The 24,477-nt window shown below is 41.7% G+C and overlaps 1 protein-coding gene across 1 annotated transcript in view; it reads right to left on the bottom strand.

Annotated features, from left to right (window-relative positions):
* GAD2 (glutamate decarboxylase 2) overlaps positions 1-24,477 on the bottom strand; it is a 64,620-nt gene that overhangs the window by 27,571 nt on the left and 12,572 nt on the right. Inside the window, exons 8-9 of the mRNA XM_074358218.1 lie at positions 13,039-13,118; positions 957-1,011 (exon numbers count right to left, since the gene is read on the bottom strand). Of these exons, the coding sequence (XP_074214319.1) occupies positions 957-1,011; positions 13,039-13,118 (135 nt within the window). The remainder of the gene's footprint in view (positions 1-956; positions 1,012-13,038; positions 13,119-24,477) is intronic.

Raw genomic sequence — 24,477 nt, 5'->3', positions numbered from 1 at the left:
TAATGTAACAGAGGCATTCAAGGAGCCTGTTTTTATTTATTTGTAGTCTTAGAGGAGAGGATTCACTTGCGGCTAAACAATAAGCCGTGACTTTTATCCCTCTAAGTTGGCTTGGTCTATCTGGCCACGGCTAGATGAAAATTGATAGAATAGGTGGCTGCTGAAAGATGGCAGAAGAATGCCTGAGATGGGATGAACAGTTACTCCATAAAGACACGAAATAACATGATGTTACAGAGTCAGTCCTTAGAGGGCAGCAAAGGCTTAATCTTGTGGTTTATGTGACTAGAAGTCGGTCTAGTATCAGAACAAGGGGAAACCATCCTGCTGCCACTTTGTAGGGGGACAAAAAAGGATATGGAAATGAATAATTATTCCTGAAATCCTAATAATAAAATCCATCCGTTATGTCATTGAACTATAGGTTGCATTTACTAAAAGCTGTGGCTTGCAGACCATCCAGGGATGCAAATAACTTTCTAGAGCTCTGTAGGAGCTTTTAGCAGGTCTTCAGAACTTGTTACTTCTAAAAGGAGGACTAAATTACTTCCTGAATAAAGAGGTGCTTGGGGAGGGCCAATCATTTCACTATGTGCCTAGGCAGGAAACACTGGCCCCTTTCAAATAACCACATGTGGCAACTCCCCACACTCTAAATTAGCTTCCCAGGATTTTCCACTTGTGAATACAATCTTTAGAATGTGTCTGTTAAATGCCAATCCTCAACACACAGGAAGACAAACTACTTTGGAAGTTGTTACAATATCACTGTGTATCATATTTATTCAGTAACTTGACCCTTCCAATGCAGAGCTTAGAAAACTAAGCAATGACTGAATGCCAAATTCCATACTCTCTTTTAAAAGTAAAACAAAAACGTGTTCCCTACTGGATGGAAAGGGAAATATACACCCTCAGCTTCTTATGGGCAGATAAAGCTCCCTCCAAAAACTTACTTTTTGTTTGACTTCAAGGATCCTTCTTTCAAGATCGGATGGAATCATTTTCCCCCTGAAAGGAAAAATACATTTGCTTTGAATAATTTACTTTGTTATGTTTACAAGGAGCTGCGGGAGGGTAAAAGTCCAACCTTAAACCATGGATAATAATGATCAGATAGAACAATTCCAAGGTTATCTGATTTCCAGAAGGAAAGGCATCTCCTCCCTGAATGATGCCTGACTGTAATTTCTGACACATTTAGGGGACGCCGGACCACACTGTTCACGTGTCCCCCTGCTCTGATGGAGCCTGTTTTTAGATCTTAATTCTTAATTCGTTAGAACAAACCTCTTAATTCGTTAGGACAAACCTACTTTGGAGCAAGACGTTTGGCAATGAAAGCAAAGTTCAGATAGAGATTTAAATTCCAGATCTTACAACGAATGGACCTGCAGCGTCACATAAACGAAATGCCAGGAAGAGAAAATCCACTCTGTAACATCTGAATGAAAACATTCAGTCAAAAGCTACCTAATTACATTCCAAGGGCTAAAAGCATAAAGCAGGCCAAGAACTCATGGGCTCAAATTTCAAACAGATAGGCAGGCATCTGAGCAAGAAACATCTTTTCGTCTCCAAAATGTTTCTTTCTTCAAATGGAAACACAGCCAGTGCCTTGTTTACTATAAACCCCCACCATTATAAGAATCAAAGGAGTTGATTTCTATAAGAAGCTCGATGCAGCGAGAGGTGTGATCTTAGTCCGACCACTTAATTTCTGTGCCTATTATCATGATCCCTGGAACAGAGTGGTAATATTACTTAGGGAGTTATGAGGATTAAATAAGTTAATAAATGCAAAATTGTTTACAAAGAGTTTGGCATGGAGGAGGCATTCCATAAATGTGAGCTTTTATCATTGAGAGAGTGATTATGCATGATGACATTCCTACCCCGAGACTCTGGGAAAACAGGCCAAGGACAGAGTAGCGACCTGGTTCTGGAGGTAGTGAACGAGTCTTTAAACCGAAATAGCTGCCTTGAGGTTGCTAAAATAGCTAAACTTTTCACATCCATGTCGTTGATCTAGGTTTTTAAAAGGCAATTTGGAAAAAATTAATTATGGGAAGGAGGCTGTCACAATAAGTGGCTGGGGATGCTCCTGGCGTTCAGGGAGCAGCACATGAGGTTCTGGGATTAGCTCCACAGCCTTTTGTGGTGGTCCTTGTGATTTTCAGTAGATACAGAGCAAACAGTGGGGCTCCTTCGCATCTTCTGGTGTTGTCTTGCCTACGCTTTACCTATTGAAGTATGTTATCTTATTATAAACTACTTTTATATATATAAAAAAAAAGACTGAAAAAATAAACTACTTTTCTAATGTTTCTTCATCTTACAAAAAATAACTTGGGCATAGAGAGTAGGTAAGTTACATTTTCTGCAGTTTTCATTTCAGGCTAACAGAAGGGATTACAAAATAGTTGGCATATAAAACTGACATTAGTCCTGCAAGCACAGGGAACCACTGATTTTTGTGAAGCTGTTTTCCAAAGAAAGGCAGTTGAAGTGCAATTACCCGGCAGTGGCAATGGAGGTGTTATCAGCGATTAGTCAGCTGGGCTGGAATGGAACAAAGGGCGTTCAACGAACATTTGGTCCTGAGGGTGTGACTCATTCAGAGTAGCCCACCTTTGGGGAACTTCTGTGAGATGGGCCTCTGAAGGAGGGACAGAGGGAACACAGGGCAGGCTGGGGGTGGGGGCTAGGGGTGGGGGGGGCGGGGAAAGACCTGGGGTGGGGAGCTTTCAATCCCTAGGCCCAAAAACTGACTCTGTGATCTCGGCCCCTCATGCCCACCCTACAACAGAATGATCACTGTTCTCACTTTGCAGATAAGGAAACTGAAGCTCAGAGAAGCAGATGAACGTGGCTAAAAGCTTGAAACATGGAGAGAGAATAACCCGATCCTACGCTCAGTGTGTGTACTTGAAGAATTAAGTTCTCCCCTTTACTCATTTATAAAATGCTGCTGAGAGTACCTCCCTCACAAGGTTTACACAAGGATTGAAGGATATGGTAAATATAAAACACTGTAAATCACGAAGTATAAAACTCTGCTTAGCACACAGTAACCACTCAATACACGTTAGACAGTCTCGTCATTGTTATAACCGGAAGTAGAACTAGCATTGTGTGACCTGCGGGATGTCACACAGCTAGTGGTGTCAGGTTTCAAACTTACAGCTACGAATATATGTTTAGAGAACATGTGACATCAGAACCCAGATTCTCAGGGTTGCATGATAAATGTCTTCCGAAGCATTTATGGGGTTTAAACAAAATGCCAATTGCCTCAACGTAATGAGAAATCTTTCAGGTTAAGTCCTAGAATTGTAGTGATGTAGGTAATATTTCCACTATGGTTTTTCGGAAGCCCCCTGGGTTGAGCAGTTCTGTGATCCTAATTCTTATTGCTGCCAATAGCACTGATTAGTAAAGTAAGAAAAACATGGAACCCACTGCTAAATTGTATCGCTCTGTCATCCTTAGATGGCCCTGTTCTCTCTAGTGTAGTCCCCAATGGGTACAGGAGTAACAGAAAGCTGCTACTTCTTTGTTTTTTGTTTTTTAACTAGTCAGGGCTAAACAAAACTATTTCTTTAACATTGGTTGTAATATGGATTTGGCAAGGGGAATTCATGGACTGAAGTGAATTTGCAAATTGCTTGGACTGTGTGGTGACGGGACAATTGGCATGGATTGACTTGGGGCAAAAAAAAAGAAAAAAAAAAGAAACATCACAGGAATTATTAGAGCAGCAGTAAAACCTACCCGAGGACCACCTTGGGGAAAAGAGCTGCATGTGTCTCCACGTGGCTGCTGCCATGTGGGTAACTTATCCTAGGAAAGGCCCATGAGATAAACTGATAAAATAGCAGTCAACACAGATCATTCAGGATGTACTGGTATTACAAAACCAAGCCCTTTGCAAAGAGAAAAATTTGCCCATAATTATAAACAGTGAACTTCTTTGGTCCCTTTAATATATAGTTTTGATTCAGGAAAAGAATTTTAACTATAATAATGAACTGTATTTTTTCTCCTTTAAGATTTGTTTTCCAGTATGCACAATGGGATCCCTTGGCAGTACAGTCAGGATATGGGAGCAGGATGTTTTTGATGAGTTTGTGTCTAATTCTAGTAATTAAAAAATTTTTACATTCTCCAAAAGCATTGGCTTATACACACACACACACACACACACACACACACACACACACACACATACACACACACACACTCACTCTAGTGATGGGCAACTGAGGACTTTACCCATGATGGGGTAAAGAGTTTCCTAAGAATGGAGAAGACTTTCTAAAGACACTAAAGGTGGAACATGTCTATAAATACCACAAATAAAATATAAAAGCAGGTATACATTTTGGAAATATTTACAACATATGTGACAAAAAGCATTTTGTTTCTTTTTTAACTATAAATAACCGATAAGCATAAAATGCCTAACTCTGCAAATTATCAAAAATGCAAATGAAAACATCAGTAATAAAAAAGGTCCTGTCCATCAAATTGAGCCAGATCACTTAAGGTTTTAATTCTTAGGATTGATGAGGACATAATGAATAGTCACCCCTGTACATTGATTGGAGGAGGTATAAGTTGGTTTGTTCCTTTCTGAAGGGCAACATGCCAACAAATATAATTCTTCATATAGGCACAGTCCTAGGCTCAGAAATTCTATTTCTAGGAATTTATCCTAAGAAAATAATACATGTGCAAATATTTAGTCTCAATAATATTTATAATTGTTTTTAAATTTTTTATTTTTCATTTATTTATTTTTAGAATTGTTTTTTTAAATAGTGAAAATTTAAAGTAACTTAAATGTCCAATATCAGGAGATTTGTTAACTAATATAAATTCTAAATAATAGATTATTAAGTAGTGACTGAGAATTATACTGGAGAATTTCTAATGACATGAAAATCATCCATAATATTTTACTATGTAAAAAATAAAATTTTAATCAATAATTTTTTAATTTAAATATACAAATGTATTCAGAACTATATGCATCAAAGTATTATGAGAGATTATGTTTAGGTCCTCCTATTTTCTTATTTTCGTACAGTGAATATGTTCTGCTTCTGGAATAAGAAAAAACATTGTATTTGTTTTTTAAAAAGGAAGAGGCTGGCTCTCCTAGGCATCTCTCGTCTGTGTGGCTCGCTGTTGTCCATGACAGTGTACGCTAATAAACTCCTTTCTAGTCTCTAAAAAAAATGGAAGGGATGCTATCCCTTACCTAACACCACATATAAAAACCCCAAATAGATCAGAGACCTAAATGTAAGAGCTAAAACTATAAAATTCTTAAAAGAAAACATAAGACAAAAGCTTCATGACACTGGATTTGGCAATAGATAGTTTCATGGATATGACACCAAAAGCACCAACCAACAAAGGTGAAAAAGGTGAAAATAGACAAATTGGACCTCATGAAAATTAAAAACTTTTGTGAATGAAAAGACACTATCAATAGAGTGAAAAGGCAAACCACAGAATGGGAGAAAATATTTGCAAATCATATATCTGATAAAAGGATTAATATCTAGAATATAGAGAAAACTACTTAATCTCAAAAATAAAAACAACCAAAACAATCAATTCAAAATGACCAAATAGATCTAAGAGACACACAAGTAACAGGCCATCCAACGGCAGCAGAATAAAGATTCTGCTTAAGTGCATCTGGACACTCTCCAGGATAATGTTAGGCCATAAAAACAAGTCAAAAATTTGAGAAGATTGGAATCATATTAGTATGTTTGTAACTGAAATTGTGTGAAACTAGAAATCAATAACAGGAAGAAAATTGGAAAAATTATAAACATGTGGAAATTAAATAACACAGGCTTGAACAACCGATGACTCAAAGGAGAAGTCAAAAAGTACCTTCAAACAAATGAAAATGGAAACACAACGTAGCAAAACTTACAAGGTGTAGCAAAGCAGTTCTAAGAGGGACGTTTATGGTGGCAAATATCTACATTGAGAAAAATAAAAGATCTCAAATAAGTAACCTACTTTTATATCTCAAGGAACTAGAAAAAGAAGAGCACAGTAAGCCCCAGAGGTAACAGAAGGAAGGAAATAACAAATATTAGAGCAGAAATAAATGAACAGAGACTAGAAGCACAATAGGAAAGATCAACAAAACTAAAAGTTGGCTTTTTGAAAAGATACACAAACTGACAAACCTTTAGCTAGACTAAATAAGAAAAAAGGAGGGAGGACTCAAATAAATAAAATCATAAATGAAAAAGGAGACAACTGATACCATAGAAATACAAAGGGTCATAAGAGATTACCAGGTAAAATTATACACCAACAAATAGGATAATGTAGGAAAAAAAGGATAAATTCTGAGAAACATACAACCCACCAAGACTGAGTGATGAATAAATAGAATTTTTGGATAAGCCAATAACGAGTAAACAGATTGAAGCAGTAATCAAAAACCTCCAATAAAGAAAAGCCCAGGATTAGATGACTTCGCAGGTAAATTCTACCAAACATTTAAAGAAGAATTAATGCTGATGCTTCTCAGACTCTCCCAAAAAATTCAAGAGGAGGGACACTTCCACATTCATTTTATTAAGTTAGCATTACCTTCATACAAAAAGCCAGATAAGGACACTACAAGCAAAGAAAACTGCAGACCAATATTCCTAAAGAACATAGGTACAAAAATCCTTGCAAAATACTAGCAAATGAAATTCAACAATTCATTAAAATGTTTTTTCACAATGATAAATGTGATTTATCCCTGGGTTGCAAGGATGGTTCAACATCTGCAAATCAATGTGACAGCACCACATTAACAGAATGAAAAATTAAAAAATATAAACATCATATAATCATCTCAACAGATACAGGAAAGGCACTTGACAAAATTCAACATCGTTTCATGATAGAAAACCTCAACAAATGGTATAGAGGCAGAGTACCTCAACATAATAAAGACCATGTCCACAACTAACATACTCAGGGTGAAAAGTTGAAAGATTTCCTCTAAGATCAGTATCAAGGCAAGAATGACCATTCTTACCATTTCTGTTCAACATAGTACTGGAAGTCCTAGCTAGAGCAATTAGGAAAAAAGAAAAAAAAAAAAAAAGATGGGGGGAGGATATCCAAATTAGAATGGAAGAAGTTCAGTTTTCTCCATTTGCAGATAACGTGATCTTGTATGTAGAAAAACCCTAAAGACTACCTAAAAAAACTGTTTAAACCAATTTAAAAATTCAGTAAAGTTGCAGAATACAAAATCAACCTACAAAAATCAATTCCATTTGCAATAGCATCAAAAAGAATAAAATGCTTAGGAATAAATTTAACCAAGGAGATGAAAGATATGTACACTGAAAACTGTAAGACATTGATGGAAGAAGACAAACAGAAAAATATGCCATGTGCATGGATTGGGAAAGTTAATATTGGCAATTCCTATCAAAATTCCAATGGCATTTTTCACAGAAACAGAAGAAACTCTCCTAAGATTTGTATGGAACCGTAACAGAACCCAAATAGCCAAAGCAATTTAGAGAAAGAGAACAAAGCTGGAGACATCACCCTTCCTGATTTCAAACTGTATTACAAACTACAGTAATCAAAACAGAATGGTACTGACATAAAAACAGACAAATAGACCAATGGAACATAATAGAGGGCCCAGAAGTAACCCCACACATGTATACTCAAGTAATCTTTGACAAATACACCAAAAATACACAAAGGCTGGGGGGTGGGGGGTGGTTGGGAAGACAAGTCTCTTCAATAAATGGTGTTGGGAAAACTGGATAGTCACAAGCAAAAGAATGACATTGGATCACTACCTTACACAATACACAAAAGTTAACACAAAATGGATTAAAGACTTACGCATATGACCTGAAACCACAAAACCCCTTGAAGAAAACACAGGCAATAAACTCCTTGATTTGGGTCTTGACAGTGATTTCTTTGACTTGACACCAAAAGCAGACAACAAAAGCCAAAATAAACAAATGAGACTACATCAAGCCAAAAAGTTCTGCATATCAAAAGAAACAACAAAGTGAAAATGCAACTTATAACAGAAAATTATTTGTAAACCTATATCTGATAAAGGGTTACTATCCAAAATATGTACAGAACTCCTACAAGTCAATAGCAGAAACCAAATAACCCAATTAAAGAATAGGCAAAGGACCTGAATAGACATATTTCCAAAGAAGACATACAGAAGACTAACAGCTAGGGAGGGTATAGCTCAGTGGTAGAACGCATGCCTAACATGCACAAGGTCCTGGGTTCAATCCCTAGTACATCCATTAAAAATAAATAAATAAACTGAATTACCTCCCTCAACGTAAATAAATATATAAAAAGACAGAAGACTAACAGGTATATGGGAAAGTGCTCAACAGCACTAATCACTAGGGAAATACAAAGCAAAACCACAATCAGGCATCACCTCACACCTCTTAGGATGGCTATTATTAAAAAGACAAGGAAAAAACAAATGCTGGTAAGAGTGTAGAGAAAAGGGAAACCCTTGTAGATTGGTGAGAATGTAAATCAATACAGCCAGAATGGAAAACAGTATAGATGGAGGTTCCTCAGAAATTAAAATAGAAGTACTATGTGATCCAAGAATCCCACCCCTTGGTAATTATCCAAAGGAAATGAAATCAGGGAGGGTGTATTTCAGTAGTTAGAGTACATGCTTGGCATGCATGAGGTCCTGGGTTCAATCCCCAGTACCTCCATTAAAAAGTAACTTAATAAATAAATAAATCTAATTACCTCCCCCTCCAAAGAGAAAAACACACAAAGGAAATGAAATCAGTATTTCAAAGAGCTATCTGTACTCCCGTGTAATTCCAGCATTATTCACAATGGACAAGATTAGGAAATAAACTTGTGTCCATCAACAGATGAACTGAGTCATAATTCAGCCATAAAAAGGAAGGAAATTCTGACATTTGCTGCAACATGATGAACCTCGAGGACATTATGCTAAGTGAAACAAGTCAGTCACAAAAACACACGCAAAAGAGTGAGGTACCGAAAATAGTAAAATTCACAGAGACAGAAAGCAGAACGGCAGTTGCCATGGCTGGAGGAAGGGGAGGGGGAGTTTTTGTTTTAAATGCAAATAGAGGGTTTAGAGGGTACATAGGAGTTTTGGAGATGGATAACACAGCAATGTGCATGTACTTCATATCTCTGAACTGTACACTTTAAAAAACGGTTAAGAGGGTACATTTCATATGTATTTTACCACAGTTTAAAAAAACTGGAAAAAGCAAAAAAAGAAAGGACCCTATTTAGCTGGTGAACACTCGGAGTTCTCTTCTGAGTCCAAGCCCTGAACTTTCACTTCCCCGCGATGTGACCTCGGACCTGTCACACCGCGCCAGGACCATGAGTCAGATGGAGAAAAGGGAACTCATCATACTGTTTAGGACTATTGTATGGATAGAAACTCTTTATGAGCCACATCAGCACCATGCTTGGCACATACTAAACACTCAATACGTGTCAGTTATTATTATTTTATAATCCTTCCTGATGGAGGACAAAATGAAACACGGACACCACTGGCACCTCTGAATTCTCTGCATCTTAAATTCACAGGAGATATGACACTCTGCGGGCTCACCATAGCGCTGCTCAATAATTGATTCAGGATCTCTGTGAAGTCTACCCTATAACAGTGTACTCAGTAGTTCACTGACCACCTGGAAGAGTTAAATTAGCTTCCCTAACCTCCTTCAGGCACTGGCCACGATTCAGTTAATTTAATAAAAGAGTATAATGACCCCAGATTATTTATACTTTCAGTTGTTTGAATCAATCGTATGCTGAAGTGTGGTACTTAACAAGCATGGTGAAATATATTCTAACTGTAACTGATAAAGCTAAGTGATATGTTGAAAGAACAAAAATGTATACAAAAGCGTAAGTAGTTAATTTGTGTGGTATCACAGTATGAATCAAAATAGCTAACAGAATTCCTGCGGTACAAGGGAGCTTGGGAGGCCGGTGACTCTTCTAGGCCTGTGCCAACCAGGTATCATGTATCTTAGTCAGGCTCATTTTCCGTAAGGTTTAACAGCAATTTCCTAGTAATTTAGGTAAGTTAAAAGGAGCCGTAAAGGGAGGAGGAAGCGATGGAGAAATCAAAGAGAGTGGAAGGGAGTGCTGGGGAGAATTAATTTCTAAAAGCACCTGTAAATCCACACTGATAACAAATAGGGGGAGAGAGAGAGAGAGAGGGAGACGGAAAGGGGAATCTCTTATTTATAGTAGAATAAAAGAAACTAGTAAACTTGGAAGAGATGATGCGTTAGAAAATCACTCTTTTGCAACCATCATAATAATAACTGAGGCAGGAGTCATCAACGGATACTAAACTAGTGCCTGAATATTGACAAAGTCTCAAAGCATCCCCTGGAGATATTTATTAAATGCAGGGTAGAGAATAGTCATTTTTGCAGTGGAGAAACCTGGCAGACACCACCTTAACCAAATGGTCAGAGCGGACATTATTCCTGATAAGATGCACTGGAGAAAGACAAACATCTCCTCCCTGGAATCCTGCTCCCCCAAGCATCGCCTGAATCTAATCATGGGGAAATGCCAGACAAACCCCAATGAAGGCGCAAAATAAATGGTATACACTGTTCAAAATGTTAATGTTGTGAAAAACAAAGGAAGGATGATGACATGTTCCAGATTAAAGGAGACTAAAAAGATGTGACAACTAAATGTAATCTGTGATCTCGGTCTAGAGGGAAAAAATAGCTCTAAAGGATAGTATTGGGACAACTGATGAAATTTGAATCAGGTGTATTGATTAAATAAAAGTCTTGTGTAAATGTCAAATTTCCTGATTTTCATCACTGGGCGGTGATCATGTAACTGAATCTCCTTGTATCAAAAAATACACATTGAAGTATTAAGTGGTAAGGGGCATGATGTCTGTAAGGAATTCTCAGATGGTTCAGAAAAAATTATATCTATGATATGCATATAATTTATATATGTAATATTATAATATTATTACATTAAATATGTAATATTGAATTATATACGTGGAGAGAAAGAGACTGATAAAGCAAATATGTTGGAATGATGATAGTTGGTGAACTTGGGTTTTGGGTGTGTGTGTTCTTATTACCATCCTTCCAATTTTTCTTTAAGTTTGGAGTTATTCACAAAAATACAAAGTTAAAAGAAAAAAGGCTGGATGAGTTCATGTCTGAGGACCTTTCCAACTCTGAGGGTTTCCGAACTGAAGCCCATTAACAGCTTGTCAGCGGAGTGTAAGCCCAGACCAGTGCTCCCGCATCCCCAGCCCTCTCGGAAGCACCCCCGCCCTTCCACCAGCACCCCTTGTTTTCTTCCCCTCTGTCTCCTTCCAGTCGTTTAATGTAAGATGTGAGCTCTTCAGACAAAGCTCCTACACAATTTTAGCCAAAAGGATAAGGAACTCACGGAGGAAATTAAACCTCAGCTACTTTATCCCTTCTTTTCCCCCCATGCACTACTCATTTCCTCTCTAGGACATCCTTCCCTGCCACTTAAATAGGCTGCTCCTTAAAACAACCAAACCATCCTGGACTCAGCGTCTTCTCCATCCAGCTACTGTCCTACTTCCTCCACTTCACAGCTCAGCCTCTGGAAATGTCTGGAATTGTTCTGTTTCCTCCTCTCCCGCTCATCTTCAGCCTGCTGCCCTCATCCTTCTGTTGAAACTTCTCTTCCCAAACTCATCAGCCACCTCCTTGCAGGGAAAGTTGAGGGGCAGTTGGTGACCCTCCTTGCATCTCATCTGATGCTGTTAACTGCTCCTTCTAGAAACTCTCTCATGGCCCTCGTGGCCCCGGGTCCTGATTCTCCTCCAACAAACCTGGCTGCTCCTTCTCAGCCCCCACTGCAGGCTCCTCTGACTCTTCATGTCCCTGAAGTGTGCATGCTCCTGAGTTCTTTCCTAGGCCCCCTCTCCACGGGTCCTTTTGTCTACCTTCTGATCTCCAGGCTAATATTTTCAGTTCCATACCTGACACCCTCACTTGGACATATAAGCTCTTCAAACTCAGCTTCTCCAAATCTGAACTCGCCACCTGGGCGGTGCTCCTGATCTCAGAGAGAAGCACCACATGGACTCAGCTGGCAAGCCAGAAGCCTGCCGTTCCCCCTTGACTCCTCTCTCAGTCTGCACACCAGTCAGTCAGTAACTCCCGTTAATTCTAGCACTTCATCGCCACCGCTGTGCATCAGGTCAGCCCCCGTCCTTCCAATGCTCCTATGTCTCCCCACCCAGATCATGCATTCGGGGGCTGGGATTCGGCCTTGTGCTTTGCTAGTGACATGGTGGGTGATCATATATGTCTGTCTAATAGATTCATGTGAATAAATAAATGGTGACTTGAGTGGCTTCTTTTTAATTTAGTGAAATTTCTTATTCAATCCTTTGAAGACTAAATTTAATTTCTTATATTTTCACCCCCACTCCACCTTTTTCCAGAGTTTGGGTGCCACTTAAGACAGGCACAAAGCTCCCCTAAGAAAGCTCTTTGGCTCAGGCACAATGCTGATGAGTTGCTGGGGAAATTATTTACCACTTACTCACTAAACTGTCTCCCTCCTGTCATCGCTCCATCAAGTTCACGCCATCTATGGCACCTGGAGTGATGACACCGCCATAAATCAGTGCTCAACCTGCTGGTTGTTGCTTAAGTGCCCAAGTGATGGACGTCCTTCTGCACCTTCTTGGTGCAGAATATTTTGATTGATTTAACAAAGGTTCTGATTCAGTCAAAGGTTGTGAATGCCTCTGTGGCATTGAGGAACAAGGTCCTAGGACTCCAAGCTAGAGCCCATGTGAAAAAGAAGTAGTGAATGCCAACAGCTGGGAGGGGGGCAGGTTGCCTGCTCCACAGGCGTTGCCGGTTTTCAGACTTAAAGGTGTACGTGTACGACTTGCACATTGCTCACCAGCAAGGGTTGCAGCTTCACACTCACCTTTCATCACATTTAATCAGAATCACGCTGTCTGTTCCAATGCCCAAGGCTGCAGCTCCCTTCTTGAGGGAAAAATGACTCTGGAAAAAAAAAGTATATTTGTAATTAGTTGCATATAAAGTCAAGATCCACTCCTTTGGCCGCTTTTTCTTTTTCTTTCTTATTTATTTATTTATTTATTTATTTAAGGGGTAGGTAATTAGGTTTACTTGTTTAGTTTTGAAGGAGGTACAGGGGATTGAACCCAGGACCTTGTGTATGTTAAGCATGTGCTCTACCATTTGAGCTACGTACTCCCCTCTTTCCTTTTATTTCTAACCTGTCCTTTCAAAGCCTGGATTGCTGAGAGAAGATGGTATCTTTTACTCAAACTTTTTTTTTTTTTAATTATGGTGAAACACACACAACATAAAATTTACCATTGTAATCATTTTTCAGTGTACAGTTCAGTGGCCTTAAGTACCTTCATATTGTTGTGCAACCATCACTACCATCTATCTCCTTAACTCTTTTCATCTTGCAAAACTGAAACTCTATCCATTAAACGAGAACTCCCCACTCCTCCCTCCCCCTGCCCCTGGTGACTACCATTCTACTTTCTATCCTATGAATTTGACTCCTTTTGTACCTCATATAAGTGGAACTATACTTTTTTTTTTTTATGATTGGTCTATTTCATGAGCATAACGTCCTCAAAGTTCATTCATGTTGTCTGAATTCCCTTCTTTTTAAACGCTGAATCATACTCATTTTATATATATACAACAATTTGTTTTTACATTCATCCATTGGTGGAAACTTGGGTTGCTTCCACTTTTTGGCCATTGTGAATAATGCTACTATGAACATGGGTGTAGAAATATCTCCTTAAGCCTTGCTTTTAATTCTTTGGGTATATACCCAGAAATGGAATTTCTGGATCACATGGTAATTGTGTTTTTGAGGAACTGCCATACTGTTTTCCATTGCAGCCACACCATTTTTCTTTCTCACTGGCGGTGCACAACAGTTCCAATTTCTCATATACTTGTCAACGGTTGTTGTCTTCTGATTTTTGACAATAGTCATTCTAATGGGGGTGGGAGTGATAGCTCAGAATGATTTTGCTTTGTGCTTCCCTAACCATGAGTGATGTTGAGCATCTTTTCATGTGCTTATTGGCCATTTGTACATCTTCTTTGGAGAAAAGTCTATACAAGTTCTTTGCCCATTTTTGAATGGGGTTGTTTGGGTTTTTTTGTTGTTATTGAATTCACTTGGGCTTTTGCATGAAGATAACAAGACCCTGGAAATTATCAAAGAACCCGCTACCCCAACACACAGTAATCCAGGCCAATTTCACATTCAAGGCATAAGAACACATTAACTGCCTCCAGCAGCTGTGTACTGGATGGCTCTCAGGCTTATATTTTGCTGCCCAGAGATTACATTCAGTTTCTTGCAAGCTCAGTGACATTTGGTGCACTCCAGGAAGAGAAGTTGGCCTTAAATCCAGCACTCTTCATCCTGGACTTGTTGGGGGGGGGGGGGGCTCTTTGTTGTGGAGGCGACAGTCCAGCCCGGGGTGGGATCAGGAAGGAGGCATTGGTCACTGGCTTGGGCAAACAGTGCATACGGAAAGGCCACCCTGACAAGCCCCTACTGAATCTTTGTGCTTTTGGTTATTGATTCCGGGTAAGAATCTGAATCTCAATGGCTGTAATCACTGTGCAATTTGGAGAGGGAGAGAGGCTAACCTAGCCCAGCTGTACTGCATCTGTGAGCAGCCTCTCACTATTAACTACAGATCATTAAGCTGTCCAAAAGGAGAGCTGCTTCCTCAATTTACATCTCCAGAGGGCTGCTGACTGGAATTTCAAGTTATGGTTCCAGAGTGCACCGTCTTCGAATGCCCACTTTGGACTCCTCCAAATTCTTAAATACGCAGCATAGAACTGTTAACATGCGTATTTCTAGGGGGTATGGCTAATACGCAGGAAGCAATCACCTTTATCACAGCAGCAAATGATATAAGCCAATAAACAAGGCGCTGAATAGAGGAGTTTTAAAAGCCCAGTTTAGTTAAAAGCAGTAATGAGAAAGGGTCATTAGTCTCATTTTACAGCCTCAGAAAGACAAAGTGGACAATCGTTACCAAGATACTTGGAAAGAGGAAAGCTTAATTGGATTTGGAAAGCTGCATGGCTCCCCCACCAATAAAAGTGTTCTCTCTTACGTAGTTAGTGGGTCCCTGGATGACCCCAAAAAGAAGGTGCTCAGGGGAAAACCATGCTAAGTCTGTTACTGCCAGGAGAACACGGAACCGAGGGGCCAGCTGCCCCACTGAGCGAGCACACGCTGCCCGAATCAGGCCCGTCAGTGTATGAGCTCATAAGCACTGTTAAAATCAAACACAAACGGAGCCCTGAAAATTCCCTGAGCAGACAAAACCAGTTTAATCAGACAAGCCAAGCTTAATTTAGCTTACGTTGCAAGACAAGTGAGGCTCACTTGACCTGGGTCACTTCTCAGGCCTCTGAAAATCGTAAGTGGGGCTTCAATTATTCTCCCCAGTTGACACGAGGTAACCACTAGACGATCCCCTTTCAGCTGATAAAATTCTAATGTGGTCACCAGTCACTGTGAAGAATCAACAGTCCCCACCTGCACAAGATGCGAGCTTCTCTCTCACCACACACTTCTGCCTCAGCCCATGCTTTGGTTTGTGTGCGCCTGGCTTGCAAGCTGTCTTTCTGGTGTGTGCACAGCACACTTTTACTAATTAGGACTTCAGTGATTCACTGGTTTTGTTTGTTTTTTTTTTTCCCCCTGAACTTTTGACAGCACTAAATAGCTAAATGGCACATGGGGGATAAGTAAGAGATTTGGTGCACGCGGTCAGTGAGAGGAAGCAGTCTTGTCTGGTCTTTAATGAGGAAGAATGGGGATTCTCAAATGAGGAGCAATTACCTAGGACAATGGGTCACAAGACCGAATGCCACACATTTAAAGGAAGACACGTGCCCAAATAGGAAGCTTTTCAAGATGGAGAATAAAGGCATGAAAAAGAAAATTAGGTACCGAACACTGAGTCTGTTTATATTTTCACGGAAGGGAGAGGGAAATAGCTAAATGTTATCCAGAAAAAGCAAGGGACCTTGGAAAGAAGGAACTTGAGTGGGAAGAAAAAAGAAAAAAAAAAAGACTACCTAGTGAGGAAGAGACAGCAAAGACGGCTTAAATGGCAGGACTCTGTGCTGGTGAGACAATGCACCGAGAATCATTTTGCAACCCTGGCACCATGTTTAATGGAACCACTTGTTGATTAACCAGAGCAGAGGGCAGCATCCTGGAAGCTGAGGGGCCTGGGCACCAGGAATCTAGAGAGAGCTCAGAGGATGCTTAGTAAGAGCAGAGGGCACGGGGGACATGTGGCGTGGGTGGCCTTCACATCAGAAGGGCTGTGCCAGGGTCGGGGGCAGAGGGATAGACTGCTCTGGGTGACTTCAGAAGATAAAACCACGAACAAAATATGGAAGCTACAAGGATTTTGATGTGTCCCCAAATTATCAAGACTCTTGTACTGATCAGTTGTCCATCAATGGAGTGGCTGGGGGATATGAGTTAATGAAGAGCCCCCTTCTCTCCCCGTAGAATCTAGTGACTACTTAGGACTAAATCATATTTCTATTCAAGGGTAATAGATGTTAAAAACCCATATGATTTTTATTTTATACTAAATAGAAAATTCAAGGTTGATGGAAGATTAAGTTCTCTATCTTAAAAAAATATGTATCATAAGTAATCTAGCTCCAGGTTACATAATTTAAAATATTTGCAATTAAATATGGGATTTTATAGTTATAAAATAATTGTGATGTTAAAGTAAGTAGGCTTTCTGGGCTTGAGAAGGATGAGATTATCCAGAGTAAGAATGTGTGACAATGACAGCCCATTCCATCCGGCCCCATGACCAGAGAATGTGCCTCAGTCCCTTCCTTCTTTAATGTGGACAGTAAATCTCACCTGTCTTCAGGGATGGTGTGGGGGTTCACAGGGCAAGAGTCGAAAGCTCTGGCACAAATCATTGCCATTTCTCTTCCTCTCTCACCATTTAGATAAGCAGTTGAGACAGCTGTGTTAATTCTTTCAAGCCATTGTTGGTCACATCCAGATATTTAACTGAGGCTCAAGTTCAGCTGCCTTGTGGACCACAGATTTCAGGGAAAACCTCTGCTAAGCTCAGGGGACACAAATATCATCAAGACAGCCTTTAGTACCAGCTACCCCCCACCCACCTCGTCTCCCATCTCCCCTCCTCTCTCACTCTCTACCTGCTGGTAGGGGCCCTTCGTGGTCTTCTGTGAGCTTGGTAAACTTGTTCTTGCCTCTGGGCCTTTTTATTTGCTGTTCCATTTCTTGGAAAACCCTTCCCTCGCAGACACATATATATATCGCTCCCTCATTCCATGTAGGTCTCTGCTCTAAATCACCTCCACAGAGACCTTTTATGACCACGTTGTAAAACAGCCCACTATGACCGCACTCTCTTGTCACCACATGACATTAGAGTAAATGTTTATTAGTTTACAGTCTTTCCCCTACTAGAATAGGCTGCATGAGGGCAAAGACTTTTTGAAGCATTTAAAAAGCACTTGTATTTGGCCACGTGCTCAGAGAACAAGTCCAGGGAAATAGCTAGTATTTATTGCCATAAATCTCTGGCCACCAATCTCGATGTTTTGGTGTGGCTTTGGTGGTTGGGGCCAGATGATGGTGGCTTAAATGGACTCCAATGCCTCTAATCTAAGGCTCATTCTAAAAGTGAGCCCAGAGGTCTTCTCGGCACCCACCCCAGAAAGCCTAACATGGGGTCCTTCCCAAGCAGGAGGCAGCTGTGGGCCCTTCTAACCAGACTAGCTGCTTGGGGGAAGAAAGAAGCAACCCAAATCCTTCAAACAAACAAAGAGAAAGGACACACCAGTTGGAAGTCTTAGCTCTTCAACTCTCCTGACGTTCCAGCCAAAGCTTTACCCTTTAGCTCCAAGGTCTATCAATCGCCCTTGGACTTGATCCTTTCCTACCAACAGTCCTTCCCTTGGTGGGTGGAGGGAATGGCATGAGTGTGTAGGAACACAGAACAGGGATCACGCGTCATTATACACCATGGATTCCCAACAAGGAAGCCCAACCTATGGTTGAGCTGGAATCTGCTTCTTTGACCCGCCCTACGCCTTGGAACGCCCCCTCCTGCATCAGTGACTGGACCAGCAGTCCTCTCCTGTCCGCCTGCTTTTCCGTATCCTCTCCTGACACTCAGTAATTTACCTCCTTTACTGTCTTAGAGAAACTGGTAGCTCTTGCCCTGGTTTTTGCTCATCAAATGACCTCAGAGAGCATACTGCCTCCGAAAGCATCTGACTCACAAAGAAGCTTGTACTCTGTGAGCCCGCCTCACTCATTTCTAATTATTATGATTTGAAGGGAGGCGATTACCCACCCTGTTCTTCAGAGACTCCGTGTGAGTCAGAGGTGGTAACGGACCTGCACGCAGGGCATTTCTGTGAAGCTACCACCTCATCATTCACACTCAGATCTGTAGTTTAAAGTCACCCCATTGTGAGCTTGTGTCCTAAGTGTCTTTTAAGAGAAAGGAATGGCATGTACTGGGATTAAGTAGACCCAGTGGTGACATGCGGTGACAGACGGGGACACTGGCATGAAGCAGGGATTCAGTCACATGAAAGCAATTATTTCCATGATTTAGGATCCTGAGAAGAGTGAAATGAAAGTATGTAATGGGAAAAGGTCATTTGAGACAAAATGATCAGCTCTGTTTGGGTGAGTTACTCTCTCATTCTGAGCCGTTGTTAGCTCAGTGGCAGTGATGAGTTCCCCCCTCGCTGGTGTGAGAAGTGTAGCTACTGCATGTGAAGTCCCTACGGATCATGGGCATCAACAGAGGCTCACAAAGCTGTGGCCCTTCTAATTCTCCACCCTCCTGCCTAATGTGTACCCTCCCTGGGTACCTTGAGCAGAATTTTGAAATCTTCAAACAAAAGTAACATCGATTCACTTTATGTCTTAAACAGATGCCATATTAGAGCATGGAAAAAAAAATCTCAAAATCATACAAGGAACAACAGAGAACCCAAACTCTCCCGAAGCTGTGACTCCTTGAGTATTGCTCTGGTATTTTGGGAGGGGGACCATTATCCACCTTAGGAAAATGATCACCCCCCAGATATGCCTCCATCTTGCCTCTTGGAGGGGCTCAGCTCTACCCCCACATAGGACACCAGTGGCTGGCTGGTCATAAGGGGAGTATTAGCTGCCATTCGGGGAGTCTTTACTGAAGGCCAGGCATTGTATTATCTCTCTTCATCTTCCCAAGAGCTACGTGAGCTGGGTATTATAATCCCCATTCTACGGATGAGGAAGAAATGAAGTAGGTAATCCAAAGTCATGCCCTGAGACATGGCAGAGCAAGGCCTGTCATCATTTTTAGAGCATTCCAAAGCTTATGGGCTTTATCCACTAACCTGAAACAGATCTACTCCTAGTCAGGCGACTCCTGACCTGGCTCTTGGAGCAAGGGAGAGTCACCCATGGTCCCAATGTGGACCATGATCTCAGGGGCACTGGGATTAACATGTCCACTTCTTGTTTTTCCCTTCTCTGTCATTGCAGTGTACGCTCCTTGAGAGCCGGCACTGGGTCTGTTCTGTCCCCTGCTGTCCCCCCAGTGCCTGGGGCCACGCCTGGTGTAGCAGCACCGCGTGAAGGGAGGAAGGAGTGAAGGAAACCTCTCCCGGCCCAGCGGCTGGCCTATGCCTCACTGCCTCACTCCTCGGTCTCCTGTTGCAGTGACAAATACCCCTAGGAGAGACAGCATGTAGAGTCACACAGCTCAGGTTATTTCCTGAGAGCAGGTTTCGATGGGATTGGGTGGGAGAGAAAATAACAGGGGGGCGATGAGGGCCCTGTGACGAAAAAGAGGCAGGAACATGGAGGTGGGGCCGGGGCGCCAAAGGGGAACCCAGTTTGGTTCACTTTCTGAACGTTCTGTCAGTTGTTCTGTCTAATGAGCAGCATTCCATACATGGGAGCGTCTCCCAAGCTGCCTGGGTCACTACCAGGCTTTTGTTTTTAACATAAAGGATGTCTGTTTTGGGACTGGACACCCTCTCAAAAAGCATTGTGATAGGAAAACCATATTTCTAAAGCAATTAGGAGCATCACCCCCTCCTCCCCCCAGACATGGGCTAAGGCCACAGGGGGCCTCAGCAGAACACTGGTGACGTGAGCTGGGCCTGGCGTGTCAACAGTGGGGTGAGTTAGTTATGGTGATTTGCCTAAAAGATCCCAATGTCTGTTACAGTCACAAGGAACACTTTTCCCAGATGCAATTATGCTGTTTCACTGAGGCTACTTCTGGAAGAGGCTGTGTCACACGAGGAAATAAGAGGAATTTGGAATTAAGCTCATGGTTGGGGCTTTCAAAGCATTTAGAGAGAGAGATGTGAATTACTGAGCTGGGATCTTGGTTTCCCTCTAAACCTACTTGCAAGAAAGTACCTAAAATTCATCAGATTAATCTTTGAGAAGCTTTTCAATGACTGAATTCGATGAGATTCCAGCAAAGGATGAGCACTGAACCCTGTAATCTTTAAGATCCCCTCCAATTCTGTGATTCTATATTTTGGAAGAAAATAATCTTGTAACTCTTTACTCAAAACTCAAACGCTAGCTCTTGTTTCCACTCAGTGATTTATGTTCTTCTGTCCTTCATCGCAGTCCTGAGTGTTTGATTTAGTTCTATTTGAATTTCAAGAAAACAGTTTGCTTTGAACCAACAAAAAACAGCTTGTCCTCCTTATCAACTAGGGAAAATTCTAGTCTGTTTTGGTAACCAGAAAAGTGACAGTAGCCTTGTGGGATGTGACACAGAGAGAGGGAAGTGTCGCCTAGAAGCAGAGGATGACTCTTTCCCTTCTGAGTGTGAGAAGTTTCTGGATGGATGCTGGAAGGTTTCTCAAATGCTGTTTCCATCTCTATGGCTCTGAACATGTCCAGTTATAAACTCTGTGCTCAGAATGGAAGACAGGACAGTAACCTGACCTGGTTCAATAGATCAGGAAATTATATTAGCACTAGAATGACCAACATGAGGAAAACAGAATTTGAGAAAAGATGCTTCAAGTGAATGTAGAACAATCAGCTAGAGTGGCATCCAGGTCATCCAACCTAGTAGCTGAAAGCAGTGTTGGGATTGTTGGAAAACTGAGGCTCTCGGTCTGACCTTGCCATGGACTGGCCATGAAACCTTGGGAAGAATGTCTTCCATCTCTGGGGCTTGGTTTCCTCATCCATAAAACACGGTGTTGTTGCAGTTAAGTTACCTAATATTTATGTAGATCTCTCTATGTCCCAGGAACTGAGGGAAGTGATTTTTAAGGCTCTCGTTTGATTCTCCGAGTCTTGGGCCTTGGAAACTCTCAAAGAGAGTGAGGAGGGACCATACGTGAAGCAGCTCCTGCCTCAGCCGTTGGCCTCCCTGGGCCCCCTGGATCCACATGGCATCTTCTCCATCACCCTCTCTCCCTGCAGGTCAAGGGATTCAGAAATGCAGAAATGGAGACCAGCCCAGAGAAAAGGCATTTGAGACTTGACTCGGTAATTTTCTTTCTTTAGCCTGTGAAGATCTATTTCTGGGGCTGGAGGAGACAGTGATTGTAAAATCCAAAAAGAGTTAGGAAATATCTGGCCGGGCCTGCAGTTGGAAGGAGCCATACTGAATGATGAACGGGATGGAATTGCCCTGAGGTCTGGAGCCCAGAAGCAAATAGAAGCAGGGGTTGTGCTACCTCTTAACCTGGAGCTCCAAGGGCAGGACCCACTTTTCAGGGCTCATCTGTCCAGAATGGGCTGGATCAAGTGCTCAGCGAGACAGCGGAGCGCTTTCAATCAAGCTCTGACAGCCCACTCCAGCCCAATCCTATGAGGTAATGAGGGGGATTTTTTTGGTGAGGGGACAGATGAGGAACAGTTTAGCATCACCTTTACATGAAGAAAAAACTCTTGGTGTTAATTTGATATGGGAAGGTAGAAAATGTTAAAGCAACTGATGAGCTGTGGTTTATAAAACTCTGTCACTGAATCATTTAATCTGGTTTCTGCATTGGTGGTCATGGCAGGGCCCTCACTGGTCTGGGAGTTGGGAAATCTGTTTTTTTTTTTTTTTTTTTTCCTGGCTCTACCTACCCACTAACTGCAGCCTCTTCATTTAAAAAAGGGCTGAGACATTTTTTTAAAACAATGTCTGTTCTGCCTGGCCCATAAGGTTGTTGTGAATCAAATGAATTTGTGTCTATTGGAAGCTGGAAATGGTCAGTAGCAATCAGATGTAGGGTACTGTGCATTAGAACGATAGCTCATCTGTCAAAATAAGCCTCAAGTTAGAAACAATTGGTATTTCAGGAAAGGTTCACAACTTTGGAATGTCCCTTCATGATTATGGGCAAGGATAGAAACACCAAGAGGAGGAGGGGGAATCAGATGATGGTTGCAGAACCATTTCTTTCTGAATCACCTTTCATTCCTTAGAAAATGGAGAAACAGACCCCAAGTTGGCAATATCAAGGAAAAGAGGCATGGCCAAATTATCCTCAGATCAAGTGACCTGGACTTTCTGCGCAACATTAAGTGAACTTACATTAAACTTGAGCCCAAGAAGCTCGTGCAGAAACCAGAGAGCACAAGGAAGCTTGCCGGTAGGTCAACCTCATTTCAGGTTGTGGGAACAGCATGGAAGCCAAAAGAAGATGCCCAAGGGAAGACCATCTGGGTGTTTGGAGACCGAGAGTAACATGTAGCTGTTTAGGGATCCAAATCCACTTTAGGGAAATAGTAAGTGGAGGACACATTACATTATGTCTTTCCACCCTTGGAGAAGCTCAGAACTGAGAGCTAGCTCATGGTGGGGAACTTGGCTTGGAAGGCTGAATAATGTGCTCCCCACAGAGATGTCCACATCCTACTCCCTGAAACCTGTGAATATGTTACCTTACGTGGCAAATGGGGCTTTGCAGATGTGATTAAATGAAGGATCTTGAAATGAAAGAGTCTCTGGGTTACTGGGGTGGACCCAGCGTAATCACAAGGGCACTTATACGAGAAAGAGGCAGACAGGAGAGTCCGAGCCAGAGACGGAGATGTGGTAATTGAAGCAGTGGTCAGAGAGAGAGAGAGAGAGAGGGATTTGAAGATCTGCTGCTGCTGGTTTTGAAGATGGAGGAAGTGGCCATGACCCAAGGAAGGCAGGCAGCGCCTAGAAGCTGGAAAGGCAAGGAAATGGATTCTCCCCGACAAGCTCCAGAAGGAACACAGCCCCGCCTGACCCACTGTAGATGTCTGACCTCCAGAACTGTAAGAGAATGAATTCATGCTGTTTTAACTCATGAAGTTTGTGGTAGTTTGTTCCAGCAGCAATAGGTAAATGAAACATCAAGTGACTTCAGGCTGTAGTCTTCTCTGCTACATTTGATGTCTATAAACTGAGGAAGGGCATTAAAAAAATTAAAATGCTGAAACATGACTAAAAACAAGATGCTAAAGATAACGTGTTAAAATAAATCATTAGTTTCCTTTAATTCCATGGCTAGTGGAGTGGTTGTGAATTGTAATCACTGGCTTCCAATCTGTACTTGCCTTTTGTTTCCTTGTTATGAACTCTCTCTCTCTCTCTTACACACACACACACACACACACACACACACACCACTTAAAACAGGAAAAAGAAAAGTTCTATAGTAGATCTGAGGTCCACTATGATCCCCTGCTTCTCCTCGCTGACATCTCCTTGTAAGGATCCCCCAGTCTCCATGTAGACCCATCTTCCCTCCCCATCTCCTAGTTCCCCAGCCATCACAGAGCTTTTTGATCTTCTTCAAGGCAGTTGTTCCCCAGACTCTAGGCTACTTTTAAGCAGGGGTCATGAAGGAACCATCTTAGAAATTACACAGCAGGTAATGCTTACTAATGCCTGTCCAGATCGGTCTCTGGCTCACTGCAGAGCCCATGTGGCAGGATAGTTCAGAATAAGGGCATTGCTCAAAGAGCTGCAGTGTGGCTTTGAACCTGTGTGCTGCTCTATCCTAGCACGTGGGGGAAAGATGGCAGCCTGGCAGGCTAAAGCTGTTTAGTTCCATTTATGAGAACAGATGGGAAGTTGTTTTCAATGTCTAAGTAGTAATAGAGACAATGGCATTAACCCTTTGAAGGCCATGGAAGGAAGATGAAGCACTGTTGCCTGGAGCTCAACAAAGAAGCCCTGAAGCAGCCTGGCAGTGGGCAGGAGCCTGTGCTTGGCTGGGACAGATCTGGCCCAGAGATCAGACATGACAGACCTCTACACCATTTCTCTACAGTGATACAACCTCTGGTCAAGCGAGCTGAAGG

This window comes from Camelus bactrianus, chromosome 35 (assembly GCF_048773025.1).
Source record: "Camelus bactrianus isolate YW-2024 breed Bactrian camel chromosome 35, ASM4877302v1, whole genome shotgun sequence".
Taxonomy (NCBI): Eukaryota; Metazoa; Chordata; class Mammalia; order Artiodactyla; family Camelidae; genus Camelus; species Camelus bactrianus.
The sequence above is the reverse complement of the archived record's forward strand: the minus strand, read 5'-3'. Positions and strand labels throughout refer to the sequence as shown.